This window comes from Cryptomeria japonica, chromosome 2 (assembly GCF_030272615.1).
Source record: "Cryptomeria japonica chromosome 2, Sugi_1.0, whole genome shotgun sequence".
Classification (NCBI taxonomy): Eukaryota; Viridiplantae; Streptophyta; class Pinopsida; order Cupressales; family Cupressaceae; genus Cryptomeria; species Cryptomeria japonica.
This window is the reverse complement of record NC_081406.1, coordinates 166,625,103-166,652,907: the sequence shown is the minus strand read 5'-3', so window position 1 is coordinate 166,652,907 and position 27,805 is coordinate 166,625,103. Positions and strand designations below refer to the sequence as shown.

Genomic DNA, 27,805 nt, shown 5'->3' with positions numbered 1-27,805 from the left:
TAATAAGTATAAAAATAAAAACATAAAATATTTGTAAGAATAGTGTTTTATTAAATGGTAATATATATGTTAGAATTTAAAAAAATAAAATTCAATTTCTTTTAAAAGATATACAAGAAAAATCACAAAACGCGTCACCTACTTCAAATAATAAATAATCAAATATTCAATTTGAATTTTTTATAAAAGAGAAATTATTATTTTTTTATTTTTTTTGATAAAAGTGGATTGAACCACTAAACTATATTAAATTTTAAAAGTTTTTTTACAGAGTCTGGTATCCTCTTTATCACTTTTGCCTCACCCAAAGAGGCCTGACCAAATAACAAGGTATCATTTGCAAACAAGCAATGCAAAATGCTTTGTGGAACATTATGAATCCTAATTCCCTTCCAAAGCCCTCCCAGCTTAGCGGCTCTTATAGTCCAACTGAACGTTTCAGCTAGAAGAATGAACAAGAAAGGAGACAGGGGATCCCCCTGCCTCAAACCCCTAGAAGAGGAGAAAAAACCACAAGGGGAGCCATTAATTAAAACCGAGAACCTTGCAGAAGAAATACAAGCACGAATCCATTTGACCCATGCCTTGGAAAAGCCCAATTTAAGAAGAACAACACACAACGCCCCCCATTCTACTCTATCATATGCTTTCATCATATCTAATTTGAGGATCATGGTCGGGATTCTCTGAGAAGAAATAGAATGTAGAACCTCATGCGCCACTATAGCTCCTTCTGTCGTCTCCCTTCCTGGAACAAAACCACCTTGTTCTAAAGAAATGATCCTAGGCAGAATTTTAGCCAACCTTAAAGAAATAGCCTTGGTAAAAATCTTGTACAAAGTATTACATAAAGCAATAGGGCGAAAATCAGCAAATGTCTTGGTAACCTCTTTTTTAGGAATAATTGCAATCATTGTAGTATTAAGCTCTTTCAAAACAGACCTATTCCTTCTAGCTTCCTCAAGGGCCAACAAAACATGATTTCCCACAAAATCCCAACATTTCTAAAAAAATAAAGGAGTAAATCCATCCGGTCCCGAAGCCTTATCAGGGTTCATTGCAAAAACAACATTCTTAACTTCATCCAAAGAAAAAGGAGGCATCAACATTTTATTATCTTCCGAAGATACCAAAGAAGGAATATTAGAAGAAATGTTATTATGAAGATCTCCATGCTCCAAAGACAATAGTGACTTAAAAAACCTAACTGCCTCTGAGGCAATATCCTCCTGTTCTGTTAAAAGTCTGCCATTTGGACACTCAATACAGGATATCCTATTTCTACTTCTCTTAATTTTTGTTGAAGAGTGAAAATTTTTTGTATTTCTATCACCATCTGAAAGCCAGATCTCCCTTGATTTCTGTCTCCAATAGATTTTTTCTCTGGACAAAAATTCTTCAAGCTCTGCTTTTAGCAATTTTAGTTCATCAAAAACAAGAGGCACCATACCATGATGAATCACATGTGAATTAAGACATTCAATCATATCTTGAATCCTCTGCTTTTCCTGAAAGATGCTCTTAAAATGCAATATATTCCATTCTCTAATATTAGATTTCAAAAATCTCAACTTCTTAGCAATCTGAAACATTCGGGATCCAGAGCAATAAGGAGCAGAACTCCACCATTTTTTGAGCAAAGGCAAGAAGGAAGAATCTCTAAACCACATAGGTTCAAATTTAAAAGGTGACTTAAAAGGAGCTTTATCTTCCAGAATTGATAGAGAAATTGGAAAATGATCTGACCCCGAAACTGGAAGGATAGAGGAAAAAAATTCGAACTCTGAATCAATCCAAACATCTAATAACAAAAACCGGTCTAACCTTTCCGCAATCTGAGAAAAATCTCTTCGCATATTTGTCCATGTGAAAATCTCATTCTGAAACTGACAATCAAAAAGACACATGTCCTTAATGAACATCCCAAAGTCTTCCATAATTTTTTTATTAGGAAGAATACCTCCTTTCTTTTCTCCCAAGTCAGTGATAGCATTAAAATCTCCCCCAAAGATTATAAATAGACCATGCCTTAAAGGGGAGGAAATCCTCTTAAGTTCTCCCCATAATTTAGTCTTCCTTTGAATACTAGAAGGAGCAAAAATATTAAAAAGCCAAAACTTAACCTTCGAAAGCTTGCTTTTAACTAATGCCAACATCCAGTTTACAGTAGAAGCAACTAGCTCAACCTCAATGTTATAGTTATTCCAAAGCAATGCCAAACCCCCTGACGCACCACAAGCTGGAGAGGAGAGAAATTCCCACTTTCTCCAAGAAGAAAAAACCAAATCAGCAGACTCCTTTGACAATTTTGTCTCTTGCAACATGAAAATATCACACTTAACTAAGTCCATCTGGGACTTAATTAAGCGCCTCTTGTTAGGGGCATTTAAGCCCCTAACATTCCAAGATATAATTCTCATTGCTCTCGAGGGGAGACCGAGGCTCCCCTCTTTCCTTTAGACAAAGAAGACTTTCCTTCTCCAAAACTATTATTATGACCAATAGAAATCTTTAAAAAAAAAAAAAAATTCACCAACAATAGTGAGAGTCAAGGGATTGCAAAAAAGCCAGGTATCCCAAACCCCATCGATGGTGATGAAGGTGAAGGAAAATAAATTGAGTTGTCGGATGTGGTTGATGGTGACATCAGAAATTTTAAAAAATTTGTTGTCATAGTGACCTATTTAGATCCATTTTAATATATACAAAATTGATGTTTTTTGCTTAATATTCTCAACTTTTCTCTTCTGCAAATTATTTTTTACAATAATGATTAATAAAATGTAGTAGTTCTACTATTTTAGAAATAGAATATTTGGGTCTAATGCAAAATAATGTTCATGTTTAATTTTAGGTATCTTGGAAATAACAATTTGGCTGGGAAACTGCAAGAATGGTTAAACACAATTAATTACGTGTAAGAAAGCCTCTATCCCTTTTCAAAATAAATATTCATATAATTCTATTGTTGTGTAATAAAAAAATATAGCAAATATTGATATAGTAATTATTGTTATTAATAATTTTATCGTAAGAGTAATCATTATATGTTTTATAGCTTATAAATTTGTTGTCTTTATTATGTTTGGTAATTATATTTATTTTTACAATTTATTTATTATAAAAATAATTAGAACTATATATTTAAATAATCATATTCTAAATGTTCACATATTTTATATTATGTAGTTAAATTTATTAAGAATGTATTTTATTTTTTATTTGACACAAATGAAATAAAAGATATAAACAAAGCATCTTAATGTTTTAAGACATTAAAACAGATTTTAGATATTTGTTTAATTTTCTACACCTTTTACCCTTGTAAATTTATGTATCCTAGTACTATACATAACTATCTCTAATCTAAGAAAACAAAATTATGTCTAATGAAGATCAATCCTTCGTACCTACAAATTTGTAATGACCACCCAAAAAGGATCCACAATTACACACTTTTTTTTTTCAACATTGTAATCAATTCATGAGATCATGATAACATGCAACATACATTCAGTGCAGCAATCAATTAATTTGTCATAACTCAAAGTTTAAATTACATCATAAATGACAATGGAGTTAAACAACTAGCAATAACCCGGAAGCATACCTTATGACCTCAATGAGGTAGTGTAGGCTTCTTTTCCATAGTTTCCTTTGCATTGCTTGAGGTGCAACGTGAAACCTCCATAGTGGATTAGTCCCTATCCACCTCTCCTAGTGGATTCTATGAACCATGATGAGAGAGAGACATTGTTTCGGTACACCTCCTAAAGAGCAAGTACCTAAGGTGTTGACTACATCAACGGTCAAATACATAAAACATGTCATTCCATACTAAGAGATTACTTGGGTTGTTATCTATCCATTCCCATTAGAAATTTTTCTTTCCCTATAGTCCATCAAACAACTAAGTAACGACAACATCCATCATTGGCATGTAGTTGGCCCCCAGGTCTACATGCTGCTAGCAGAATCCATCAAATTACCCTAGGTGATCATGGGTATCCCTTGCCTGCATGCATTTGGTGGCATCCATCCACTATCTAGGAGTATGACTGACAATCCACCCGCACAATGCGCTCCTTGATTAAGTGTCAATTTTAAGTGGATAAGATTATCTAGAACGGGTCTTAGGATTTATCTCTTGGTGATCACCTTGGATAGAGAGGACTAGTCCAAATCTCAGAGGAATACTATCCTCTACCTATGCCCTCGTAGGGTCCTAACTCTATCCGTTACTGTAAAAGTCAGTGCATGTACTTAGCTTAGTGCTATAATTGGAAAAAGAATCCTAAGTTGGGAGTAGGTAGTTTCCCATCCAACCTCTTCTAGGGCTCAGTTATAATTCTAGAGTTGTTAAGTAAAGAAAGTTCCATTGAGTTGTTTGTACCCAATATATTATGCCAACTTCCAACCAACAATAGGTTCCAAAGTTGTCTAAACAAAAGACAATAAAGTCAATATCTCATTGGGCAACCTAAGACCACTGGCCTCTACCCAACATTCAGTTTATAATTACTGCAGTTGTTCTGAGTCTAATTTCAACGTTGGTTGGTCAACTAGAATGCTAAATATGAGTTAAAAATGGAACGAACTTGCCCCCAAAGGCCACCAAGTGAACATAAATAGAACTAGTTCATTTTTATTGATTATATGTATACATTTTAAACTCTTCTCACATTGCACTTTACTTGTAGTGATTCCCACAAATGTTTACCTATAGAGACCATTCCCTTTTAATCCTTTCTTCAATTTAATATTCCTTTTATAGTTAAACCCTCCAAACATCAAATAGTCATATATTCATAGTTTAAGGTTCAACTACGGACCCTCCGAACGTCAAACAATCATATATTCGTAGTTGAAGGTTCCACTACGGATGAAAAAGGATATGACAAAATTATAATGACAATGCATTTTCTAAGAAATGATTTCATTAATTTAGAAAAGAGTTTGAAAACTTATTCTTCTCAAAAGAAAAAATGTTTATTGAATGAACATATTAACAAGAGCTGCAGAGTAGTGAAGTTCCTGCCAAAAGAGAGGCAAAACAATTTTGTTTTGTTTGATCGAGGTTTGAACTTGCCGTTTAATCTCTATATTGTTGAATGCAAAGCTCCAATCACCAACATAAAGCCTTCATGCCTCCAGTGTGCTCTCTTTGACTATCTATAGTTGACTAGCTACCTTGAAACCAATTGAACATGAATATTATTGAATCTAGAAGAAACTAGTAACCAACCAATAATGATTGCAAGTCAAAAGAAAAAGAGTAGCCAAGATTTAGAGTCACTCTCATGTAATTTGCCCGTCCGCCTCATCCACTACAAGATAACCACAACAGCACCAATAAATTCATAATAAATTAAATATTTAACTTTAGTTATTGTTGGTTTTTATCCCATTTTCAAATTCCAATGCTCCTATTTTTGGTTTAGCACTATCCCTAGTTCTGTAATGTCCTTGATATTATTAAATAATTTAATAGGTGTGTACATATAGCCCCGAAAGATATATTTATTATATCGGGCCCTTTTTACTTTTGGCGGCAACATTTTGGCCATGTCGGCTATTTTTGTAATTCTTCGGGAAGTTTCCCCGAAGCCATATATATGGCTGAGTTAGTCATTGTTGTAGGTATGCAAATTGGGTGTTTTCTCTGTGTGTGCGAACTCCAGTTGGAGTTCAGTCATCTGCCATTTCAAAGATGGAAGATCCTCCCTGCTTGGCATCCACAGTTTCGGTGGGAGTAACTCCTCACCCTACTCTGCTTTGCCCTTAGTCTGAGATTTTTGTAATCTGAAGTGTTATCATTATTGAATCTGAATTTCTACTTGCCCGGTGTGTTCATTCTTGTGCCAAATCATGTTAAACTAATTATATTGTCCAACATATTGCATATAACATAACCATCTTTCCGAGGCTATGATTATTAGTTCATATACATAGAGTCAATTGATCGTATGGAAGGCAAGGATCGTATGAAGTGTAGGGTCGTATGGTTGATGGTGTACGAGAGATTGTGTTGGCTGTACGGTGGGGTTGGCCGCACGGTAGAGGGTATTGACCTAAGTCACCAGGTTCGAATTCGAATTCGAAGTTCGACAACTTTGAAATTCGAATGAAGTTCGATCAGGGAAAAATTCGAAATGTATAAAATTCGACTTAAGTTCGCCATATGTATAAATATGCCAAATATATTCTATAAAACAACCAATCTTTCATATGGGGGATGGTTCCATATGAATTGCTAATAAGGTTTATTGTAAGTAACATCTTTATCTCATCTTATGAGAATAACAGAATCACCAAATACTGGAATACCTCACTGATTGGGTAATCAATTATCATCTTCAGCATTTTTGTCTCATCCTAATTGAGGGTTCTAACAGACATAAATATCCTGAAGAAAGAACGGGTTAATGGGTTTTAATCAAAGAAAAGAAGATGTGTTTAAAAAATATTAACAGAAGAAGAAGGTCAAAAATTTATTTTAAAAAAAAAAAAAATTATTTTTTTGAAGTTTGGCGAATTTCAACGAATATTTTTTTTTTGTTTTGAAGTTCGACGAATTTCAAACTTCAAGGATGAAATTCGGCCGAACCTGGTGACTTAGGTATTGACCGAACAGTGGAGGGTGTTGTTCGTGCGGTAGAGTTGGAGTTGTCCGTACGATGGAAATGGTGTTGTTGTACGACAAGAAAGCATACGGTACATTATAGTGGTATCAGAGTTGGTGATCTTGCCAGCCTGTCGGGTAGTGGATGCAGGTGTACACCAGAAGGAGGTACCCTTCTTCCGATCGATTGGGGGAACCACGAGATCCTGCCAATGAAGTCATGGTACTATTAAGGGAGCTAACTAGAAACCGAGCTTAGCTCAATGACACCATGGTCAAAGGGGAAAAAAGAAAAAAACTCATGGAAGATACATTGCGTCAATTGGCCTTGGAAAAACAAATGGAGATCATAATGGATAGAGCGATAATTCAGTCATTGGAAGGTCAAACCCACAACATTTCCGACCGCTGATGCCAACTTTTCCCCAAAGAACTAAAGCACCATGTGGAGAGGAAGAGCCCACTTTCTAGGAGTTGCAAGCACAGCTGAATCAAGATTGGAGGGATGCAAACCTCAAGGGAGACATGTCCTTCAAGGATTATGTTGAGCTACAGATGAAATATTCAGGCGACAGAAGTTGCGGCTACTATGGCTACTATAACGATGATATCAAACGAAAGGTTGGTAAGATTAATTTTTCACCCTTTGATGGGACTGGAGCAACCTCAACATGAGCTTGGGTACAAAAAGAAGATACCTATTTCCAACTTAACCCGATGCCTGAAGATGAAGCTACCAAATTTGCTGCACTTTGTCGCTCACGAATGGTTGCATCATGGAATGGTCACCCTCGACCACGATCAAATAACTTCATATGCCAAATTCATGGAGAGGCTCATAGACCATTTTGATGGAAGAGATCCAGAACTCAACTTCAAAGAGCTAGCTCAACTGAAGCAATCTGGACCGGTGGATAGTTACGTTACAGAATTCCAAAGAATGTTTGTGTTGGTGACAAATATCTCGGAGAGGAGATTGGTGGTTTTATTCATGGACGGGTTGATGGAACCACTGAAGGGTTGGGTGAAAGGGTTCAACCCCAACATGGTCAAGGAAGAAACCAAGAAGGCGTGTGACATGGCGACATCTTCTTCCTCCAGAGACTATCCACATGCCAAACCACTCTTTGCCCCGAAGGAGAAGGATATCAAAACCTTTTCGAAGAAGTCGTCATTAGATGAGGCCACAAAACAAGAGCTCAAAAGGAAGCTTTGGTTCACTTGCAAGGATCCATGGGAGTCAGGGCACCAATGCTTGGGCAAAGGAAAGATTCATTAAATTGAGGTCATGTCCGATGTTGAGGACGAACCTGAAGAAAGTGAGCCACCAAAGGAAGATTCTATAGAAGAAACAGGACAGATCGAGAGAATTTCCACACAGGTATGGAGGAGAGGTGTCATTGCCACACTAGTTGGTACCCCAAGGTGCAGTGTGTTTAGGGTACGTGGTACACTTCAAGGGCAACGAGTCCTAGTCATGCTTGACAGTGGGGCCTCGCTCAACTTCATAAACTCATCACTCATCACCCGAAGGGGTTTGCGTACAAAAGAGCCTGAAGGGTTCGATGTCAAGGTGGCGGGAGGAAATCTCCTATCATGCACTCACCTGGTTTTGCAACTAAGCATCACCATGGGAAATTACACGGTGACAGATGATTTCTTTGTAGTAGATCTGGATGACACGGATGTCATATTGGGCATTCAATGGATGGAGACCCTTGACCAGTACACATAGAGCTTCAAAAAGATGGAGTTCTCATTCGAGGTGGATGGCAGGAAGGTGGTTCTTAGAGGAATGTCGAATGGCGGCCCGAGGGAGATTTCAGCCAAAGGAATGGAAGCCCTTTTCAGACATGATGAAGGCGTTTGGGCAGCACATTGTTTGATCTCGACAGGACCTGTGAGAGGGCAACAATCTCACTACCAGGATGAGGAGCTTCATTCGGGGTTGGATAATCATAGCATGGTATTCATCGACATCCCACCTGACATATCACCACACCATGGCTTTGAGCACATCGTCGAATTGGAGGAAGGAACCAAACCCGTCATTACCACACCTTACCGCCATCCTAAGAAGTTTAAGGATGAAATAGAGAAGACGATCCAGAAACTCCTTGACAAAGGATGGATTAGGCCCAGCTCTAGTCCCTTCGCGTCGTCAATAGTACTAGTAAAGGAGAAGGATGGATCCCTTCGGATGTGCATGGATTATCGTGCATTAAACAAAAAGACTATCAAGAATAGATACCTCATCCCAAGGTTTGATGAGCTATTGGACAAACTACATGGCACAGTCTATTTCTCCAAAATTGATCTACACTCCGTCTACCACCAGATCCGCATGAGGGAGCAAGATGTGGAGAAGACAACCTTCTGTTGCCATTATGGACACTATGAGTTATTGGTCATGTCGTTTGGATTAACCAATTCTCCGACCACTTTCCAGTCGTGCATGAATCACTTCTTCAACAAGCAGCTGCACAAGTTCCTGTTAGTGTTCTTTGATGACATACTCATCTACAACAAAATGTGGGAGGAACATTTGAGGCATTCGGACGAAGTTCTGGGAATCATGGAGTCACAATCATTGTTTGCCAAGAGGTCCAAATGCCAATTTGGAATGACAGAGATATTGTACCTGGAACACATCATCAGTGCCCGTGGGGTTCAAGTACATCAAGTGAAAATTTAGGCCATTTTGGACTGGCCGCCTCCCAAGGCTCTCTCAAAGCTGCGTGGATTTCTTGGATTGTGTAGTTATTATAGAAGGTTCGTGAAGGGATTCTCATAGATTGGTGCTCCACTAACAGATCTGATGAAGAGAGGATCCTTCCACTGGGATGCGCAGGACCAACACACTTTCGACAAGTTGAAAGAAGTTATGAGTACGTGTCTGGTTCTGGCACTACCAAATTTCACTCGCTCTTTCATCTTGGAGTGCAATGCCTCGAGTGAAGGCATTAGAGCGGCGTTCATGCAAGATCGTCACCCCATCGTGTTCAAGAGCTGGAAGCTCTTGGGAGCAGAGCGGTTGTACTTCATCTACGACAAGGAGATGCTTGCCATCATGCATACACTGACGAAGTTTCGACAGTACCTCGTCAGGGAAAGTTTGTCGTGCGGACAGACCACAACAGCCTGCAATATTTCTTGGAGCAGAGGGATTTGAACGAACAACAATAGAAGTGGGTGAGAAAAATCCAGGAATTTAATTTTGACATTGAGTATGTGAAGGGCAAGAATAATGTGGTGGTCGATGCTTTGTTAAGAAGTTCTGCCATATGTTCTCTATCCCAGGTTTCGGCGGATTGGAAAGAACATCCATTGGTTGAATATTCCAAGAATACATTCACGTGAGCTGATAGATGGTCAAGTGGAGGATGATATTTACAAGGTAGTTGATGACATCATTTACTACAAGGATAGAATTTATTTGGTGCCTGAGTCTAAGATGAAGAAAAAAATTCTAAAAGAAATGCACGACTCACCCTTGGCTGGACACCCAGGATACTTGAAAACCTACAGACAAATCCGGAAAGGTTCTCTTGGAAGGGCCTTAAGAATGATGTTTTGCAGTACGTGCGAGAATGCTCCACTTGCCAGTAGAATAAATCTGAGCACACCTTACTTGTTGGACTGCTTCAGCTGTTGCCAATCCTTGACTAGAAGTGGGATAGCATCTCAATGGATTTCATTACTAGGCTTCCCAAGGTGCAAGGAAAGGATTGCATATTTGTTGTGGTAGATCGTTTGCCCAAGTATGCCTATTTCTTTGCCATCTCCACTGGATACCAAGCATCTCAAGTGGTCGAGTTGTTCTTCCAGGAGGTATTCTGCTTACATGGTCTTCCGCGGAACATAGTGATTGACAGGGATAGCCGCTTCCTGAGCACCTTTTGGATGGAGTTATTTCGGTTGGCAGGAACTGATTTGTCACTAAGCACGAGCTACCATCCGCAGACGGATGGACAGACGAAGATCGTGAACCAATGGGTGGAGGGTTATCTGAGGAACTATGTCTCAACACAACAAAGGACATGGGCCCGTTGGTTACATTTGGGTGAACATTGTTACAACACTACCTACCACATGTCAATAGGTATAGCACCCTTCAAAGCATTATATGGTTATGAACCTTCGTCTTTCGTGGATCTGGCATTGGGTGACAGTCGCACACCAAGGACCAAAGATTGGTTACAGGAGAGATTGGACATCCTGAGATCTCTCAAGGATAACTTGCAAAGGGCTCAGAACCAGCAGAAGATGTAGGTCGACCGACATCGGATTGAGAGGAGTTTTGAGGTTGGTGATCTGGTATACCTCTGGCTTCAACTGTATAGACAATCCTCCTTGAGGATATGTGGTAAGGAGAAGTTGAAGTTGTGTTTCTATGGACCCTACAGAGTGGTTTGGAGGGTGGGCGAAGTTGCCTACAAGTTGGAATTTCCTGATGGGAGTCGGATTCACAATGTTTTTCATATGTCATGCCTCAAGAAGGTCATCGGGCAGCATGTCACAGTGTCAAAGGACTTGCCACCCATTGACGAAGAAGGGAAACTAATTTTGGAACTGGTTGAGATCATCGACGTCAGAGAGAAGAAGTTGAGGTCGTGCACAATCAAGGAATTCCTCGTGCGAGCGATGGAAGGATCTGCTGATCGAGGATGCTACCTGGGAAGGCGAGTAGATTCTGGAGCATCCAAGTTTGCACTTGCTTGAGGGCAAGCAATTCTCTGACAGGGAGGACTATAATTTCCCTGATATTATTAAATAATTGTGTGTATGGCCTCAAAAGTTAAATTTATTATATCTCGGGCCCTTTTTTACTTTTGGCGGTAACATTTTGGCTGTGTCGACTCTTTATGTAATCCTTCAGGAGGTTTCCCCAAAGCCATATATGGCCGAGTTAGTCATTGTTGTAGGTATGTGAATTGGGTGTTTTCTCTGTGTGTGAATTCCAGTTGGAGTTCAGTCGTCTGCCATTTCGGAGGTGGAAGATCCTCCCTACTTGGCATCCGCAGTTTCAGTTGGAGTAACTCCTCACCCTACTCTTCTCTGCCCTCAGTCCAAGATTTTTGTAATCTAAAGTGTTATCATTATTGAATTTGAATTTCTACTTGCCTGGTGTGTTCATTCCTGTGCCAAATCGTGTTAAACTAATTACATTGTCCAACATATTGCATATAATAGAACCATCTTTCCGAGGCCGTGATTATTAGTCTGTACATAGAGTCAATTGATCGTACAGAAGGCAAGGAGCGCATGGAGTGTAGGGTCGTACGGTGGAGCGTGTACGGAAGGTTGTGTTGGTTGTATGGTGGGGTTGGCCGTACAGTGGAGGTGGAGCTGTCCGTACGGTGGAAGTGGTGGTGTCGTACGACAAGAAAGCGTACGATACATTAGAAGTTCTTGGAGACTGGAGAAGAATAAGAAGTTTCAAATTTGATTTCTTGCAAGGATGTTACAATTTTGAGTGTGCCAAAATTGCATAATGTGATTGCCTAGTAATTTTAATGCCTAATAGAGTGATGAATAAACAAGGAAAAAAACTAGAAGAGATAACTCAATACCCATAAAGAAGAGAAGAAAAGGTAGTTGGAAGTGATGGTTGTCAAGGTTGTCAAGGAATTAGGATGAAGGTAGAAGAATTCTAAGGCCTAGATTGCTGATTTCTAGTGGAAAGAAATTCTTGGGATTGGATTTTTATTGTTGATTCGATATTATCATTTCAGATTTGTAATGGCTTTCCTATTGTTGCAAATCTTTCTAAGAAATTGTTTGGTTTGAGGAGGCAAGTTTAGATGCAATGTTGCATGTAGCTTTGCAGATTGAAAAAAGCTTTATTCAATTCAGTTTCAATAAGAATTATACAAGTTGCCTACAAGAATTTCATTTTTTTTAATTGATTCCCTTCATTCAATTGTTACAAATTACATACGAAAATTAGCTTAGTTATTCTCTCCTTTTGATTTACATCAATGTTTTATTTAGTAATTTGTTAGTTTTGTATATTTTCATTTATTTGATTGGAAGAATTTAACTAGCTTAATGTGAAGATTAATGAATTAAGATTTAAAAATAAAAATCTGTTTTCAAATATACAAATATGATAATAATAATATACACAATCCATACTAAAGAAAAAAAAATATTAGAACACATTGAACACTTATATTTTGAGACAAATGTATTGTTCTTGTAATTTTATCCCAAATCCATATTTTTGCTTTTGAAACTTTAATAATACAAAAATTAGATATAAATTATTAAAATATAAGGTAGTTTAAGGAGGCAATGAAATCTATGATTTATTTTCCTCGTGTACATCAAGGCTGATGTGGGACATTTTGTTACAGAGATCTATCATACAATTACTTTTCAGGGGAGCTGAATACTTCATGGATAACAAATAAAGAACAAATGTAAGCATATCAATTTTTTTTTAACCATTCATATCAATTAACTATTTTTTTATTTTAAAACTCCTTATATACTCTTATATTCTCTTAATAATATGTTTCAATAAAATATTTTTAATAAATAATTATTTTTTTAAATTATGGAACCCTAAACATAATCATTTTATATTAAATATATTTAGAAGAGTCTTCCAGTTCAAAATAAAACACCCTTATTAGATATCTTTTCATAGACTTAAGTTGTTGCACGCTTTTGGTTTGTCTTTGATTTTCATTTGAATTGTAGCTGCCATAGATTTTATTCTTAACTACTGTAGCCACTGAAATCTACAGAAATTTGATCGAGAACTCATTTGACAGCAATGTTTTTAATGGAAGGTTCGTTTCTAATCTTTTTGACTTTATATATGATATATGTTGGAATTTCTTTGATTATATGGTAATAAGAAATTTCTTATGTTTAATAACAACGCTTAGTATTTGTCAGAAGCTACTGAAATGTACATGTTTCTGTTGAAAATGAATTTCATGTAGAGATCAAACTTATCTTCAAAGAGGGTTCACCTGCAAAGCTTCGCAATGTGAGTTCATATATATATAGCATTGTTTATGGTTTTTTTTGGTTAATTGAGATTAATATATAGAAAAATAACATCAATAATGTAATAGTATAATCAATTTGTAACTCTGGAATTCATGGTTGAAGACATCAGTGAAGTATTGCCATCATTAGCATGTAAATAAGGCTTTTCGGAAAATGTAATGCCTGCCAAAATACCCTAGAGAAATAAACCAATATCCACTAACAAATAGCAATCATTTTTTTTTTAACTTCTATTAATACTTATTTGAATAAATCCACACATAACATGATTGGATAAATGACTTAAAACATACCTAAATCCATTACAACACAAAGCACAAGCGGAAACAACATCTATCATATCATTATTTACAACTAATTGTCCATTCTTCTAGTTCATTTGATCCTACCATACTGCCAATATACATTTATGAACATAACTATGGCATCATACTACGCAAGCAGAATAACCATGTAATCACTAACATTTTTTCATGAATCTTATACAATACAACCTTTCCCTAGGGTATCTCAGCGTCACTACTTGACACTTTACTTAACACCCACTTATTCACTTGAAACACCATAAGCACATAGAACCTTAATTCGTCTAACCATTGCTCACATTAAACTATGATAATCATTAACCCACATGCATAGTTCTATCAAATAACATACCCTTTTAGGTTCATATTAATACATTAATCCAAACTCCCATATTTCTGCACTTTCTTTCATGATAATACAACATAGTTCATTTAATTGTTTTCCTTCAATAAGACTAGATTATCCCTTAAGATTTACTACACTTTCTAAGGAGTAAGGCCAGACCATTTACTTAACAATGACTATAACAATAACTAACATTCTTTCCAACGTGAATCCTTTAGATTACATATAACTATTTCCATTACATTATTCCAAAGAAATATAAATTCATGAACACTAATTCTTCATTTCCTAACATATGACACATAATTTCTTATCACATAATGAATGTCTAATACATCAAGGAATGCTCAATGAGTAATGCTTCTAATCCACTACACCAAATCCTATTACAGTTTTCTCTCACACATACATAATAATACACAACACAAGAATACATGACCTCTTTTACTTATACCAATCATCATAATACATTGCCTTCTAATCCATTATATAGAATTCAATTCCAAGCATAACCACACAATCAAGAATTCAAGAATCCATTCATATACAATTTTGATTTTACATAATAACCATTCTCATTCCAAGTAGGATTTTCCCCACAACTCTAGAGCATATTCTTCAATATAAAACACATCTATTCCCTAGTTAGTAAACTCATTATACATCATGATTCTATATATACAAGCATCCTTCTCAATTAACATCAATTCATTCCCTTAAGAATTATATTACTTTCATTCAGGACCGCTTAACACATGCCTATACATGAACATTACAACAAACACTACTCTCTTTCCCCATCAAGGATTAATATTTCAAGACCACCACATCAAAGCATTTACCACAAGAACACACTTATTCTAACCATTAGTTTATGCACAATATGGGGTTTCCATCATCTAACCATAACATTCATTATTAGCATGATACACATAATGCTTACATCATCCTTTTCCATTACAAGATCATAGTCTATAGCATCACATCTTACTACAAGGGAATACATGATACAAGTACATAATCTTCTTTACATTTACAACGTCATCATGATACAATATGTTCTCAAATACATTGAATCTAGCTTCATAAAATCATTTTCATAAAGAAGAATCATAGAATCCACATCCAAGCACACTAACATCCAATGAAGAGCATCCCAATGGTAGAAGGCATCAACCACCCGACCATGTGGAACCAAAAAGGAACCACCCCCTGTGCTAGGAGATGAAAAAGGTTCCAACCCATACTCTAGACCTAAGATGACACCTAACAACCAAGGATGAAGAAAACTTTGCAGGATTCCAACATAAGAATGTAAGCACTTGCACGTTTTTATATTTATTCATTTATATCTTGTAAATGTTTAATTGAAGAATTCATCTCTACCATTATCGTAGTCAAAGATTCAAACTATAAATTATTTTATTAACTAGTACTTGTATGGATAGGAGGTTTAATGTTTAGACTGATAGTAAAATATAGGTTAAATAATATATTGGAGGGTACAAATCAAAGAATATAATTAGAGATCATTTATCTAGTAATTTTATTATATAAGATAATATCTTGAAATAAATATATTAGATTATGTGTTTTTGGATAAAAGATGATAAATTCATAGAGTTTAACAATTTAGTATTGCTAATCATTTATAGTATGCCACAATAAACATAAATCAGCAAATAAAAATGATGTATGTTAATCTCATAAATTTCATAACCAACATGATACAAGAGAAAATGTTCTCTCAACTGTCAATCCTTAACCGTTCAAACTATTTCTGAGATCCCTATAGAAAGAAAATTGCTTTACATAGTTGATAACAAAGTAAAAGAAATCATATCACAAATTTTAGCACGAACATCCAAATATATAGATTAACAATAATTTTGTTGTTTTTTAGTTACAATCCAAAATCAATCATATATTTTTACATTTTCTTACATTCCTCTATCCAAGCAAAATTACAATTTGTGATTGTTTTGTTGGCTAATCTTCCATATTAATATCACAAACCACTAAAACATTCACAATAAAATTGTTTCTAAAAACAGCTTACCATATTTTTTCTACAAATCTTTATAATAAAAATAAAAATACCCAAATTTTTCTATGTTGAAATTCTTTTTATTTAGATGCTCTATAAACGGAATTGGATATATGGTTCATTGATTCAATATTTAAGAGGTATATATTTTAAATATGTACCATATTTTATATTAAGTTCATTTAGTACTTGTAATTCTTATTGGATGTTGTGCATTATTGAATGTTGTAATTAATTTAGTTAATTATGCAACATTTATATATTAGCTATGATAATTATGTCGAGAGGCATCTACAATGACATACAAATATCCGTAAACAGATAATTGATTTTGAATAAATTTGACATATAGATGACAATTATGTGATATCTCTCGGCATTATTTTACATATATTTTCTAAAAAAAATATATGTAAAATAATATCGAGAGATATCACATAATTGTCTTCCATCTTTATTAGTTGTCAAGAAGGACATGAAGCTAAATAATGATGCACTCTTTCACTCTTACTAAAGATGTAACAATTTCATATACTTAGAGACAAGTGACAATGATTCTATTTTATTCAGAATAATAAAATAATACTTATAGAGAAACTAAAACGTGCATGCACTTACCTGTCATCTACACATCAAATTTATTCAAAATCAATTTTTTATTTACAAATATTTGTATTTCATTGTAGATGCCTCTAGATATTAACTAATTTATTTGATTTTGTATTGAATATTTGTAGATCTAAATGAATTAGATATTCTTCTAAAACAACATAGATGTTACAGTAAATGTAAATATAACATTAACTAATCAGTTTACACAAACAAATGTTTACATTAAAAAATAAACATCGGGATCCACTGAAAGGAACAAAGAAAACTCATATACTGAAACTTTTGCAATAGTATACATTTATATAAACCTCAGAATCTAATGAAATGGCTATTCTGTTTTTCTTGCTAACACAGGGAAAATTGTAAATACAATTCAACAATCCTTTCTCCTTGAAATCTCTTACACAAGTTTCTCTGAGTAAGATGTACATTTCTAATTGAATCACATGTAAAAGAATCACTTAATAACAAGTAAACAAAAGAAATTGGTGTGACAGTTTCAAAAACCTCTACAAGCAGAACTCTACCTTTCTTTTCTTGAAAGGAGAGAGCTTTTTACTATGTTTGGAGAGCATACAGTTTTTTGACTATGTATGTGAGAACATAATCCAACATCCACTCTAGTGCTGCTCTTCTTTCCTCGTTCATCTGATGTCTCAAATCAACGTTTTCAGCTTCTGAATTTGGGTAATCAAAAGGATAAACATGTCCCTGCCTGAATTTGAGATGATAAGGCTTGTTTTTGTTCTCTTCTGAAACGATTTACTATCCTTTTAGTCCACTTTTGAGGCTTTCGTACTCTTGGAACTGATCCAAAAATCTCAGAGAATTCTTCTCCCATTTCATAGGATAGCCAATGATCATCAAAATCATTGCTCATTCTAGTGATCTCATTTGTTGTATTCTCATATTCTAAATATTGCTCTTCAAAATCATCACCATTAGTTTCAATAGCACAACCATCCTCTCCACCAGCTGATTATGGACATCCTCACCTTCGAAAGCTAGAACTCATACAGTAAAAGCTTCTCCACTGCATGTGCGTGTGCATGTACGTATAACTTTATCACAAAACTATTACGAAAAAACATCTTTGCTTCTTATGACTGTATTGCGAGATTATGATAACCCTGTTGTAAAAGGTGACTGGCAAAAATTATTTGAATAATGATCTAAATGTATGCCCTTTGCTTTGCAGACACTTCTTTGGCCATCAACTGTGGAGGTAATCCATGGAGGACTTACGAGGGGGATACCAATCCATTAGGCCCTTCCTCCTACTTTCTCAGCTCTAATGGGAAATGGGCAGTCAGTAACACAGGACATTTTATGGATGCTGAAAAACATCAATGGATAGTGACAGGCAACAGCTCTGAATTTGCCAAAGGAATAAATTCAGATGTGTACGGAACAGCACGCTGTGCTTCTAGCTCCTTGAGATACTATGCATTGTGCCTTCAAAATGGAGAGTATAATGTACAACTCCACTTTGCTGAGATAGTAATATCCAACGGAACGACCTTTGCAAGTCTAGGAAGGCGCGTCTTTGATGTTTATATTCAGGTATATATAATAATGTACTCTTTTCTTTCTTAATCTTTTCAGTAATTATTTCACTCTTGACAGAGACCTGTGACAGCATTGCAAATACTGTTTTTTAAGAGGCGCGTTATTTCATTTTTGAAATTTGTGTAGGGAAGTAGAAGATTGAAAGATTTTAACATCAAGGATGCTGCTGGAGGCTCATATAAGGTAGTAATCAGAAATTTCATTGTAAATGTGACTGAGAACTATTTGGAAATCCATTTCTTTTGGGCTGGAAAGGGAACATATGACATACCAGTGAAGGGGACATATGGACCTTTGGTATCAGCTATCAAAATCAGTCCAAGTAAGAATCCTTTGCAAATTTGTTTCAGGGATTTGAGCAATGACCTTGTGTATTGAGTCTTCCTATATAATGGTATAAACAAAGTTTGTTTAGTAGTGCAATTAAATTACTTGTTTTCCATTCACTTCACTGTTAGATTACATGAACTGATAGCAATCCCTGAGAATATGCTATGTGTAATCTAAACAGTTCCTATAATTTTGATATTCAGCCAATTATTTTATTAGTACTTCTAATCATGATATACTTGGTTATGCCCAAACCCTTAGCTTTGTAGATAACATGAGAGTTGTATATCTGATACAAAACTACTAGTCTTTAAGCTCTGCCTTCTAAATTCATATTTCTTTGTTTTGACAGACTTCGAAATGAACAGCACAAGGAATAGTAGAGAAAAAAGCAACAAAATTATGATTATCTGCATAGTTTCTGGGGCAGTAACTTGTTTAGGCTTCGCAGTGTGCTTATCATTCATCTTCATTAGAAAAAGAAAAAGAATGAAGAGCAGATCCTTAGCAGCTAATGATGACACAGGTATTGAGAACAGTGTCACACACTATCCACTTATGCCACATTTCATACTCCAGTATAATATAGTGAAGATGTCGACAACTGCACTGACACAAGTTTGTCTAAACGGTGTATATAGAATTGACAAATATGGACACAATTTCAAATACATTCAGTCTGGAGGTGATTAAAAATGCCACAAATGACTTCAACCCTGAGAATAAGATAGGAGAGGGAGGATTCGGTGCTGTTTTTAAGGTATATAAAAAACTCACATTAGAATTATTAGATTTCCACAATTCATAATGATAAATCTATTGTGATAAATCTATTGTTGCTTCTGGATTTGATTGTGACTTCTATCATCAGAATGTTTAGAGAATGTCAGGATAAGAATGAATGTGAATTCACTTTTGACTTCAGTTGCTATGTCTAGTATTAGCTGAAATGGTCCTGAGACAGAGTACCATGTCTAGCAATTTCTTTAACGCTTTGTTTCTTAGCAGGGAATTCTTCCAGACGGAAAAATGGTTGCAGTCAAGCAGATGTTTCCCAAGGCAAGACGAGGCATTCGAGACTTTCTTAATGAAGTGGGTACAATATCTGCAATGCAGCATCCCAATCTTGTGGAATTGTATGGTTTTTGCGTAGAGGGAAAACAGCTCCTCTTGGTCTATGAATACATGGAGAACAACAGTTTAGCTCGTTGTTTGTATGGTACATCCTGATATGTTCTCCTCCAATAATGTAAAATTATATAGATCACAGTTTCAGTCTTCGCTCGCTATTAAACTAGAAAGCATTTATACAAATTGAAATATTTTTGTAACCTAATTTGTAGGTCCTAAAGAATATAGACTCAATCTTGACTGGCCTCGACGTTACAACATTTCCCTTGGGATTGCGCATGGCCTGGCATACTTGCATGAGGGATCTAGACTGAGAATTATTCATCGAGATATCAAAACAATGAACATTCTCTTAGATCAACATTTGAATCCAAAAATCTCCGACTTTGGATTAGCCAAGTTATTTGATCAAGACAAAACTCATGTCACCACCAGACTGGCGGGAACAATGTGAGATCTCCAAAGAAAAGTTATTTTCCAAAATAAAATGTAGGCATCAATACTATGAACAAAACTGTGAAATGGTACATAAAGTTTAAAGTCCAAATTGTTTTTAACTTTTGTAGGGGATATATGGCTCCCGAATATGCTTTGAAAGGTCGTCTCACCGAGAAGGCAGATGTCTACAGTTTTGGAGTGGTGGTCCTTGAAGTTGTAAGTGGCAGATCTCGCATAGACAAGAAATTGAGGGAAGAGATGGTTTATCTGCTGGAATGGGTAACAACACAACCTTTTTTTCTCTCTTTTTTTAGTGTCACAGATTCGTTTATTTGTCTTATTGAGTGTTTTGTAATGGATCCTAACCCTTTTTCATGTTTGTCTTAGTCAAAACAAGACAACCATTTTTTTTTTCCCGATGATTTATGATAATTCTTGTGTGAGACATTACAGACTTGGCATTTGTATGAGAAGAAAATGTTGCTGGATTTGTTGGATGTGAATCTCAAAAACTCAGGCTACTCCAAGGAAGAAGTTTTAAGGGTGATCAATGTGGGTCTGTTATGCACCCACGAATCCCCTTCGCAACGACCTTCAATGTCTACAGTTGTTGGAATGCTGGAAGGGAAAATAGAAGCGCTTGTTTCACATTCTCGACCATCATATATATTGGGATGACAGACCAATCTATATATATATATATATATACAGAAGAGAAGCCATTGTGACACACAGAATGCTTTGGCTTGGAAGGACCATCCAACGACAGTTCCTCTACCTAAGCAGGCTCTATTAATAAGAATTAAACGAAGGGACGATGACAGCAAGAGTTAACTTATATTACAGAGTATCTTCTGATTTCTATAAATTTCTCTCTCTGTGCAACCCTTAATCAAATTATCGATAATAATCCTACGTTGATGACTGGGTCACCTCTAACATGCACAATATATAAACATGAACATATTGAACATTATATTTATTAAGTGCTTCTTAAGAAAAACATGCATGCATATTAGAACTTACTAAACAAATTGAAATGACATACTAAGTAGAGATGTTGCTGGTAAATGAATTTATCCCTCCTCCGATTAAAGGAAGAAGAGATTGTGCTCATGCTTCGCAATTTTTTTAATGGTATTAAAGAAGATATACGAAGAAAATAAAGTAGCTTCAACGAATCAGGTAACATTTTACACAATCTTGTTGGGATTTATTGTTTCTGAGTCCGTCAGTCAACCATCTATCAGCGAACAGTCCGTTGGAAATGTTTTGGGATCTCTATTGTTTTTGGATCTCCATCCCTCTTTCCCCCTGACGCTGCAGCAGAAGTTATGTTTTTGGCAATGAGTTAATACAAATAGGTGAGTGAATTTTGAAAGTAAAAGGGAATTTTGGCAAAGACAGCAACAGACAAAAAGGAGGAGTATTCACGCAACCGTGAAGTTTTGCAGCATCTGTAGTGAGTGAAGAGAGTACAGGGCTGCAGCAGGCAGCTCCAAACGAATATGAACAGGGAATTCAGTGCAGCTTCAGAAAATTTCAAAATTTAAACTATGGTTGCAGCTTCAGATAGTTTGTAGAAGATTTATTTGTAATCAATATTGTAATCTGAATTTGAAGTCATTTTATAAAAGTTATTTTCTGATTAATAGAAATTAATTTGTTTGCTTTCATAATTCTGTGGTTTGTCTCATGAGCAACAGCTGTGATATCAATCTGATGGAAAAAAAATCCAAAGTTACAACCAGAAATAGAAAACAAAGAGGATAAAACCCAAATACATGTTGGATTTTAAATTCCAAAACAGCCAACTTCGAAATTAAAATCTCCAAATAAATTTAGAGGCTATAGTTGAGGGCCACGGCTATTTTAGCTCTAAAACAGACTTTTCGTACAGCGTGTTAGTGACAGGTTAGTCAATCGCGACCATTAATTGCAAAATCGACGGTGTAAAACACGCAACTAACACACATGTTAGTCAATCCGTACTGTCTTTTTGGAACCAGAATAGACGTGTCCATAATTGAATTACCAATCACTAGCAATACAAATACATAAAAATAAAAACTAAATTACACACAAGCTACAGACAGGCAGATTTATCTTTTCTATTAAATTTGAAATAAACAAATTCAGAAATACAAATTAATTACAAACTTGTCTGCAGCATTCTGTAGCTGCACCCAATAAATGCCTAGAGCTACACTTAACTCCTTTACACACTACTCTCATAGAGCTTCTAATTGCTGGAGCAATCTGCTGCTCACTAAACAGACACGGCTGCTGCTGTCAAAACATTCCTTTTGCTCTTCACTGAGCTCTCTAACTTGTTGTTGCATACATTGACTAACTACAGATTGTTCATTGACATTCTCTATATGTCTAAGGCTGCACAAAATTCCCTCTCACAATTCAAATTCAAAATTACCTATCTACATTTAATTACTGATAAAATATTTAGTTCTCTATTGCACATCAAGGGCAATTGGGAGGATGAAATCCCAATGACTACGGAGAATCTTTTATTACACCTACTCTTGACAGGTAGGTGGACTTGGAGTGCACAAAGGCTCTAGAAAACTTGATTTTCCAACACTCCCCCATTGTCCTGAGCCGTCAAATAAAACTCATCATTCATTCAAATCAACAATGCCCAAATTTCTTCTTAGGCGCACAAAGTTGTGCTTGCTCAATGTCTTGGTAAATATATTTGCAAGCTGTTGCTCAAACCTACAAAACTTCATCTTGATTTCACCACTCTCAACCAACTCTCCTATGTAATGATACTTGATTTTAATATGTTTACTTCTTCTATGAAATATAGGATTTTCCATCAAAGCTATTGATGAAATATTATCACATAATATTATGGTTTCATCGTCATGTTCTTCCTTCAAATCTGCTAAGACGCTCCTTAGCCAAATAGCTTGACATGATGTTGCTATATACTCAACCTTCGTTTTAGATAGGAAAACTAAGGGTTGTTTCTTGGAAACCCATGAGACAGCTCCCGAACCCAAATGGAACACATATCCCAATACGCTCTTCCTATCGTCCACACTTCCTGCCCAATCACTATTTGTGTATTCAATTAGCCTAAAATCATTTGCTGCAATTTACAAAATATTGTATCCTTTGGTGCCATTAACATATCTCAAGATTCTCTTACCCACTTGCCAATGTGACTCTTTTGGAGTCTCTATAAATCTAGTCTAGTTGTTGTCAAATACATCAAACTTCCAACCAAACTTTTATACAAGGTTGGATCCACATTGCTGCTGCAATCTTCCTTGCTCAACTTTAGACCCATGGTTATTGGTGTTAGTGTAGGTTTGCTATCTTGCATTCTAAATCCCTTCAAGGTCTCTACTGGATACTTTTCTTGAGAGAGAAATATACCATCATGCATTTAATTTACTTCTATGCCTAGAAAATATCTTAAGAGACTTAAATATGTCATTTCAAACTCTCTTTTCGTGGCCTATTTAAAACCAACAATGAGGAAATCATCATTCTTAGTTAAAACTAAATCATCTACATACAAGACAATAATTAAAATCTAATCATCAACTATCTTGATGTAAAGAGTGGACTCACCATCACTTTTGCTAAAGTCATTGCTCAATAAATATGAGTCAATCCTACTATACCATGCTCATGGAGCTTGCTTCAATCTATACACCTCCCTTGACTTGGTATTTCATAACATGGTGGTTGCTCCATATTAACTTCTTCTTTCGACACTCCATTCAAGAAGGCAAACTTCACGTCCATTTGATATACCTTCCATTTATGCTTGGCTAGTACTATGATTGCCCACACGATTTCCGTCCTTGCAACTAGAGCACGTGTCTCATCATAATCTCTTCCAAACTGTTGTTTGTACCCCTTAACAACTAATATTGCCTTATGCCTCTCTTTTCTTCTTTCAACATTGCTTTTGGTCTTATATACCCATTCCACTCCAATAACTTGCTAACCATAATATCAAATTAACATAATTCACAAAATACACATAATCAAGCATAAAATAAGACTACAAGGCTAAACAAGGAATAAAGATTTAGTACATAAGCCAATAACAAAGATAAACATGAGAAAACATCTACGTTTATAATAGAACACAAGGTCAAATGCAACATATGCACAATGGACAAATCATGAAGACCACCATGATAGTAACTTCCTACAACTATCTCACTCGAGCACACCACGGGCAAGAACATTACCCAAGCATGTTTCCACCATACCATGAAGTAGTTACACTTGCTCAAAATCTTTCTTGACACGTAAGATACCCAACCTTGCACAAGGAAGACTAGCAATGCAATACTGGAAAGAGTAATGGCATTTGTGCAACATGATATATCTACATTCTAACACTAATGTAACAATATCATACACACACAAGATGCATGTAACATGCATATAAAGATAGAAGCAACAATTGTTTCTTAACTATCTAAAACCATTTCAAGATCTTCGTTTCATTTCAATCATAAGCAAAACATACTGATGATGAACACAATCACTAGAATACAATCATGCAACTAATGTTTAACTCGTGGTCAAGAACATTTCAATCACATATTGCAAATCATATCCTTTAGTATATGAGACAAAAGATAGTGGATCAAATCATTTACTTGATAAGCACAAACATTGCATATCTATACAATATATTTGCTCAATAAGGAATTTGATTTGAAGTTCAATCTTATGTCATTAACACAATATTTTGTATGAAAGCAACAAAATCAACTCATACGCTATCTGATCAATTCCCTTTCAATATTTTCAATTCATTTATAATTAATAGAAAGATATCCTAACCATTCTCGATGCTCAATCACTTAAGGTATGGCGTCAAAATGAACTTTTCCTTCTAGATTTTCTCTTCCATTTCTCAATCTGTTGTGGTGGCCAAGTCTAAAGGTATCCTTCCCTTGCATCAAGGTCTTATTATGCACTTTTATAATTTTCATCTGGGTCTAACCCCAACATGTGGCCCCACCACACCCGCATCATTAATCCTTCGAGCTCGGGCCTTTGTGGTTACCAGTCAACTCGATTGATTCTAAATTTTTCCCAAAGCCCCAAAATAATCCCACCAAGATTAACCCTTCTAGGACCACTACATAAAAAAAACCCTTTGTCCCCCTTGGTTGTGAATGCTCTATAAAAACCCAATTATTGTTGAACAAGATTCAAAGGAGACGACTTCTTCTTGGTCCACTAGGTCGGATTGGACCTCTGATCACTCGGTGAACAATGCTTCTACCCCTCCCTCCCATCCTCCCCCCTGGCTCCCCTTATTCTTCTCCTCAAAATGCTCTATTTAAGGAGGATTTTCCCCTCTTTGTAGCCAAAATGAATGAATTCTACGAGAAGCTCAACAAGTACGAACCTACCATCTGTTGGCTTTTGGGACAATTTGAGGTGGTAAAAAAGAAAATCAACAAACTTGAAGCACTTGTTGAAGTGGATGCTAAAGCCTCGAGTTTGGATATGGACAACAATGAACAGGCTGCTCAGATGGTGGTGGGTAAATTTTTTGCTATGGTTGATAAGTGGGAAGGGTAAGAAAATATAGTGAAGGAGCTTAATGAGAAAGTTGACTACGATAATGGCACTAAGGATTTGGCGGAAGTGTTGGAGGCACTACACGATAATCGAGACTCCATAAAAAGGAAAATGGAGAATATGTTTACGCAAAACATGGAGATGACTAAGAAGAACTCTATTGCTCTCCAAGCTATACATGACAAAATTGCAAGGAGTGCAAAGAAGAGATGCCATTTAGAATCCTCTACTAAAACTGGGTTGGAGGTGTCTATATCCAAGGTGAAGGCTACACTGGACTCCACAATCATCTCCTTTGGGAGAGGTTCGAATAGAAAGCTCTCTTTTTCGAAAAAAGGCAAAGATATTTTCCAAAGGAAGCTGGTGTTTTGCCCCACCAGGTAGGCCATTGGTTTGTGCCTTTGATGGGGGTGTGTCCTATTTTGCTTTTGGTCTGTTGGTTTTGTTTGTTTTATTGTCTAGATTTTGCTAGTGGTGCTTGAATTTTGCTAGGTTTGTTCCTTTTTGGCAATAGGCTTTCTCGTCTTGGGCCCTCACCTCTCATGAGCCCTTGGTTTTTTTTGCTTGCTAGTTTTGTGGTCATTTAAAGGTTCGAGCTTCTCCCAGTTTAATATATTCAAAACATTGATGACTGAGTACTAGAAAGTTGAGCCAACATTAAACTAAGGTATTTTAGGCCTTTTTAAAATATTCAATAAAACATGCTATGAAATGATAACCACTTGTTTCTACATGTACTAAAGATACAAGGTTGATATTTAGAGAACCTAATTTTATAATATCCAAGATCATCTTATAATGATAACTCTACAGTTGTAAACACTTACTAAGGTACATCATAATGACCATGCAAGGTGATATAATGCCACTATTAGTTTAGACAAATAAAATGAGGTGTATTGCAAGATTGCAATAATTCCTTCTAAAACAAGGACTATTATTACATATTTTATGTCATTCCGCCTCTTTAAGGTAGATATAAACAAAGTAAGTAAAGAAACACAATCTGATGCAGGAGCATCCCCAGTTCTTGGCAATCTTGCATCAACCAAAAATATTTCCTTTCTGTTTTGCAGTTTCAGCATTTCATTCTACATTTTCTGGCATTGGCTCACCAAATCTTGAGGAGTTGGATTTTGCTTCAGAACTTGATCATCTACCTTATTCCCAAACCACGGAGGATTTGGATCATTTTCCGACAAGTTATCGCTACCGGTTTTCGAGATAGTTTTCTAGTATCGGTTGCCTGGACCTATTTGCATTAGTGTGTTGGCTTGATGATGATTGTAATGGATGACTTCATGTGTTGTCATTGATGGAACATGTACACACACACATATGTTCACATTGTCATTGTAATCTTAGACAAACCGGTATCACTTCTAAAGTTACTTGTATTGCAACCAGTATTGGATGTTTAGTTTATGATGGTTTAGAGAGTGTCAAACTGGTATATGCAGGAATGGCTTGACACCATCTTGGAGATTCAACGGAGACCATCAAAGAAGCAATGGAGGACAATCGGTTTATGTGTTGAATGTGGTTAACTCTTAACCGGTATCGATGCTCCAACCGGTATTCATTGATTGTGTGATGAGTTATCACTGACCATGATGAGTTATCCATAACCAACAGATTTGGCGACAATTTGTGATGAGTTATGTTAGATTGTCTAGATACACTGCACCTAGGAAATTGTGATATGATTTCTAAGCCGACATAAAATCTAATGTCTATATAATGACATTATGATGAACTATTTTTATGATATGGTATTATGCAAGATAAAAGTT

At 35.9% G+C, this 27,805-nt stretch overlaps 1 protein-coding gene across 8 annotated transcripts in view; it reads left to right on the top strand.

Annotated features, from left to right (window-relative positions):
• The window catches only part of LOC131065970 (probable LRR receptor-like serine/threonine-protein kinase At1g53430), a 210,895-nt gene extending 189,366 nt beyond the window's left edge, over window positions 1–21,529 (top strand). For 7 of the 8 annotated variants that reach the window (XM_058000602.2, XM_058000600.2, XM_058000597.2 and 4 more), the window contains 12 exons: window positions 2,855–2,917; window positions 12,982–13,047; window positions 13,378–13,422; window positions 13,579–13,625; window positions 18,157–18,521; window positions 18,654–18,849; window positions 19,210–19,383; window positions 19,499–19,617; window positions 19,866–20,076; window positions 20,201–20,438; window positions 20,555–20,705; window positions 20,880–21,529. In XM_058000602.2, the coding sequence (XP_057856585.1) occupies window positions 2,855–2,917; window positions 12,982–13,047; window positions 13,378–13,422; window positions 13,579–13,625; window positions 18,157–18,521; window positions 18,654–18,849; window positions 19,210–19,383; window positions 19,499–19,617; window positions 19,866–20,076; window positions 20,201–20,438; window positions 20,555–20,705; window positions 20,880–21,104 (1,900 nt within the window). In that variant the 3' untranslated portion in view covers window positions 21,105–21,529. The remainder of the gene's footprint in view (window positions 1–2,854; window positions 2,918–12,981; window positions 13,048–13,377; window positions 13,423–13,578; window positions 13,626–18,156; window positions 18,522–18,653; window positions 18,850–19,209; window positions 19,384–19,498; window positions 19,618–19,865; window positions 20,077–20,200; window positions 20,439–20,554; window positions 20,706–20,879) is intronic. The other variant, XM_058000598.2, reaches the window with a different exon arrangement.
• The last annotated feature ends 6,276 nt before the right edge of the window (window positions 21,530–27,805 follow it).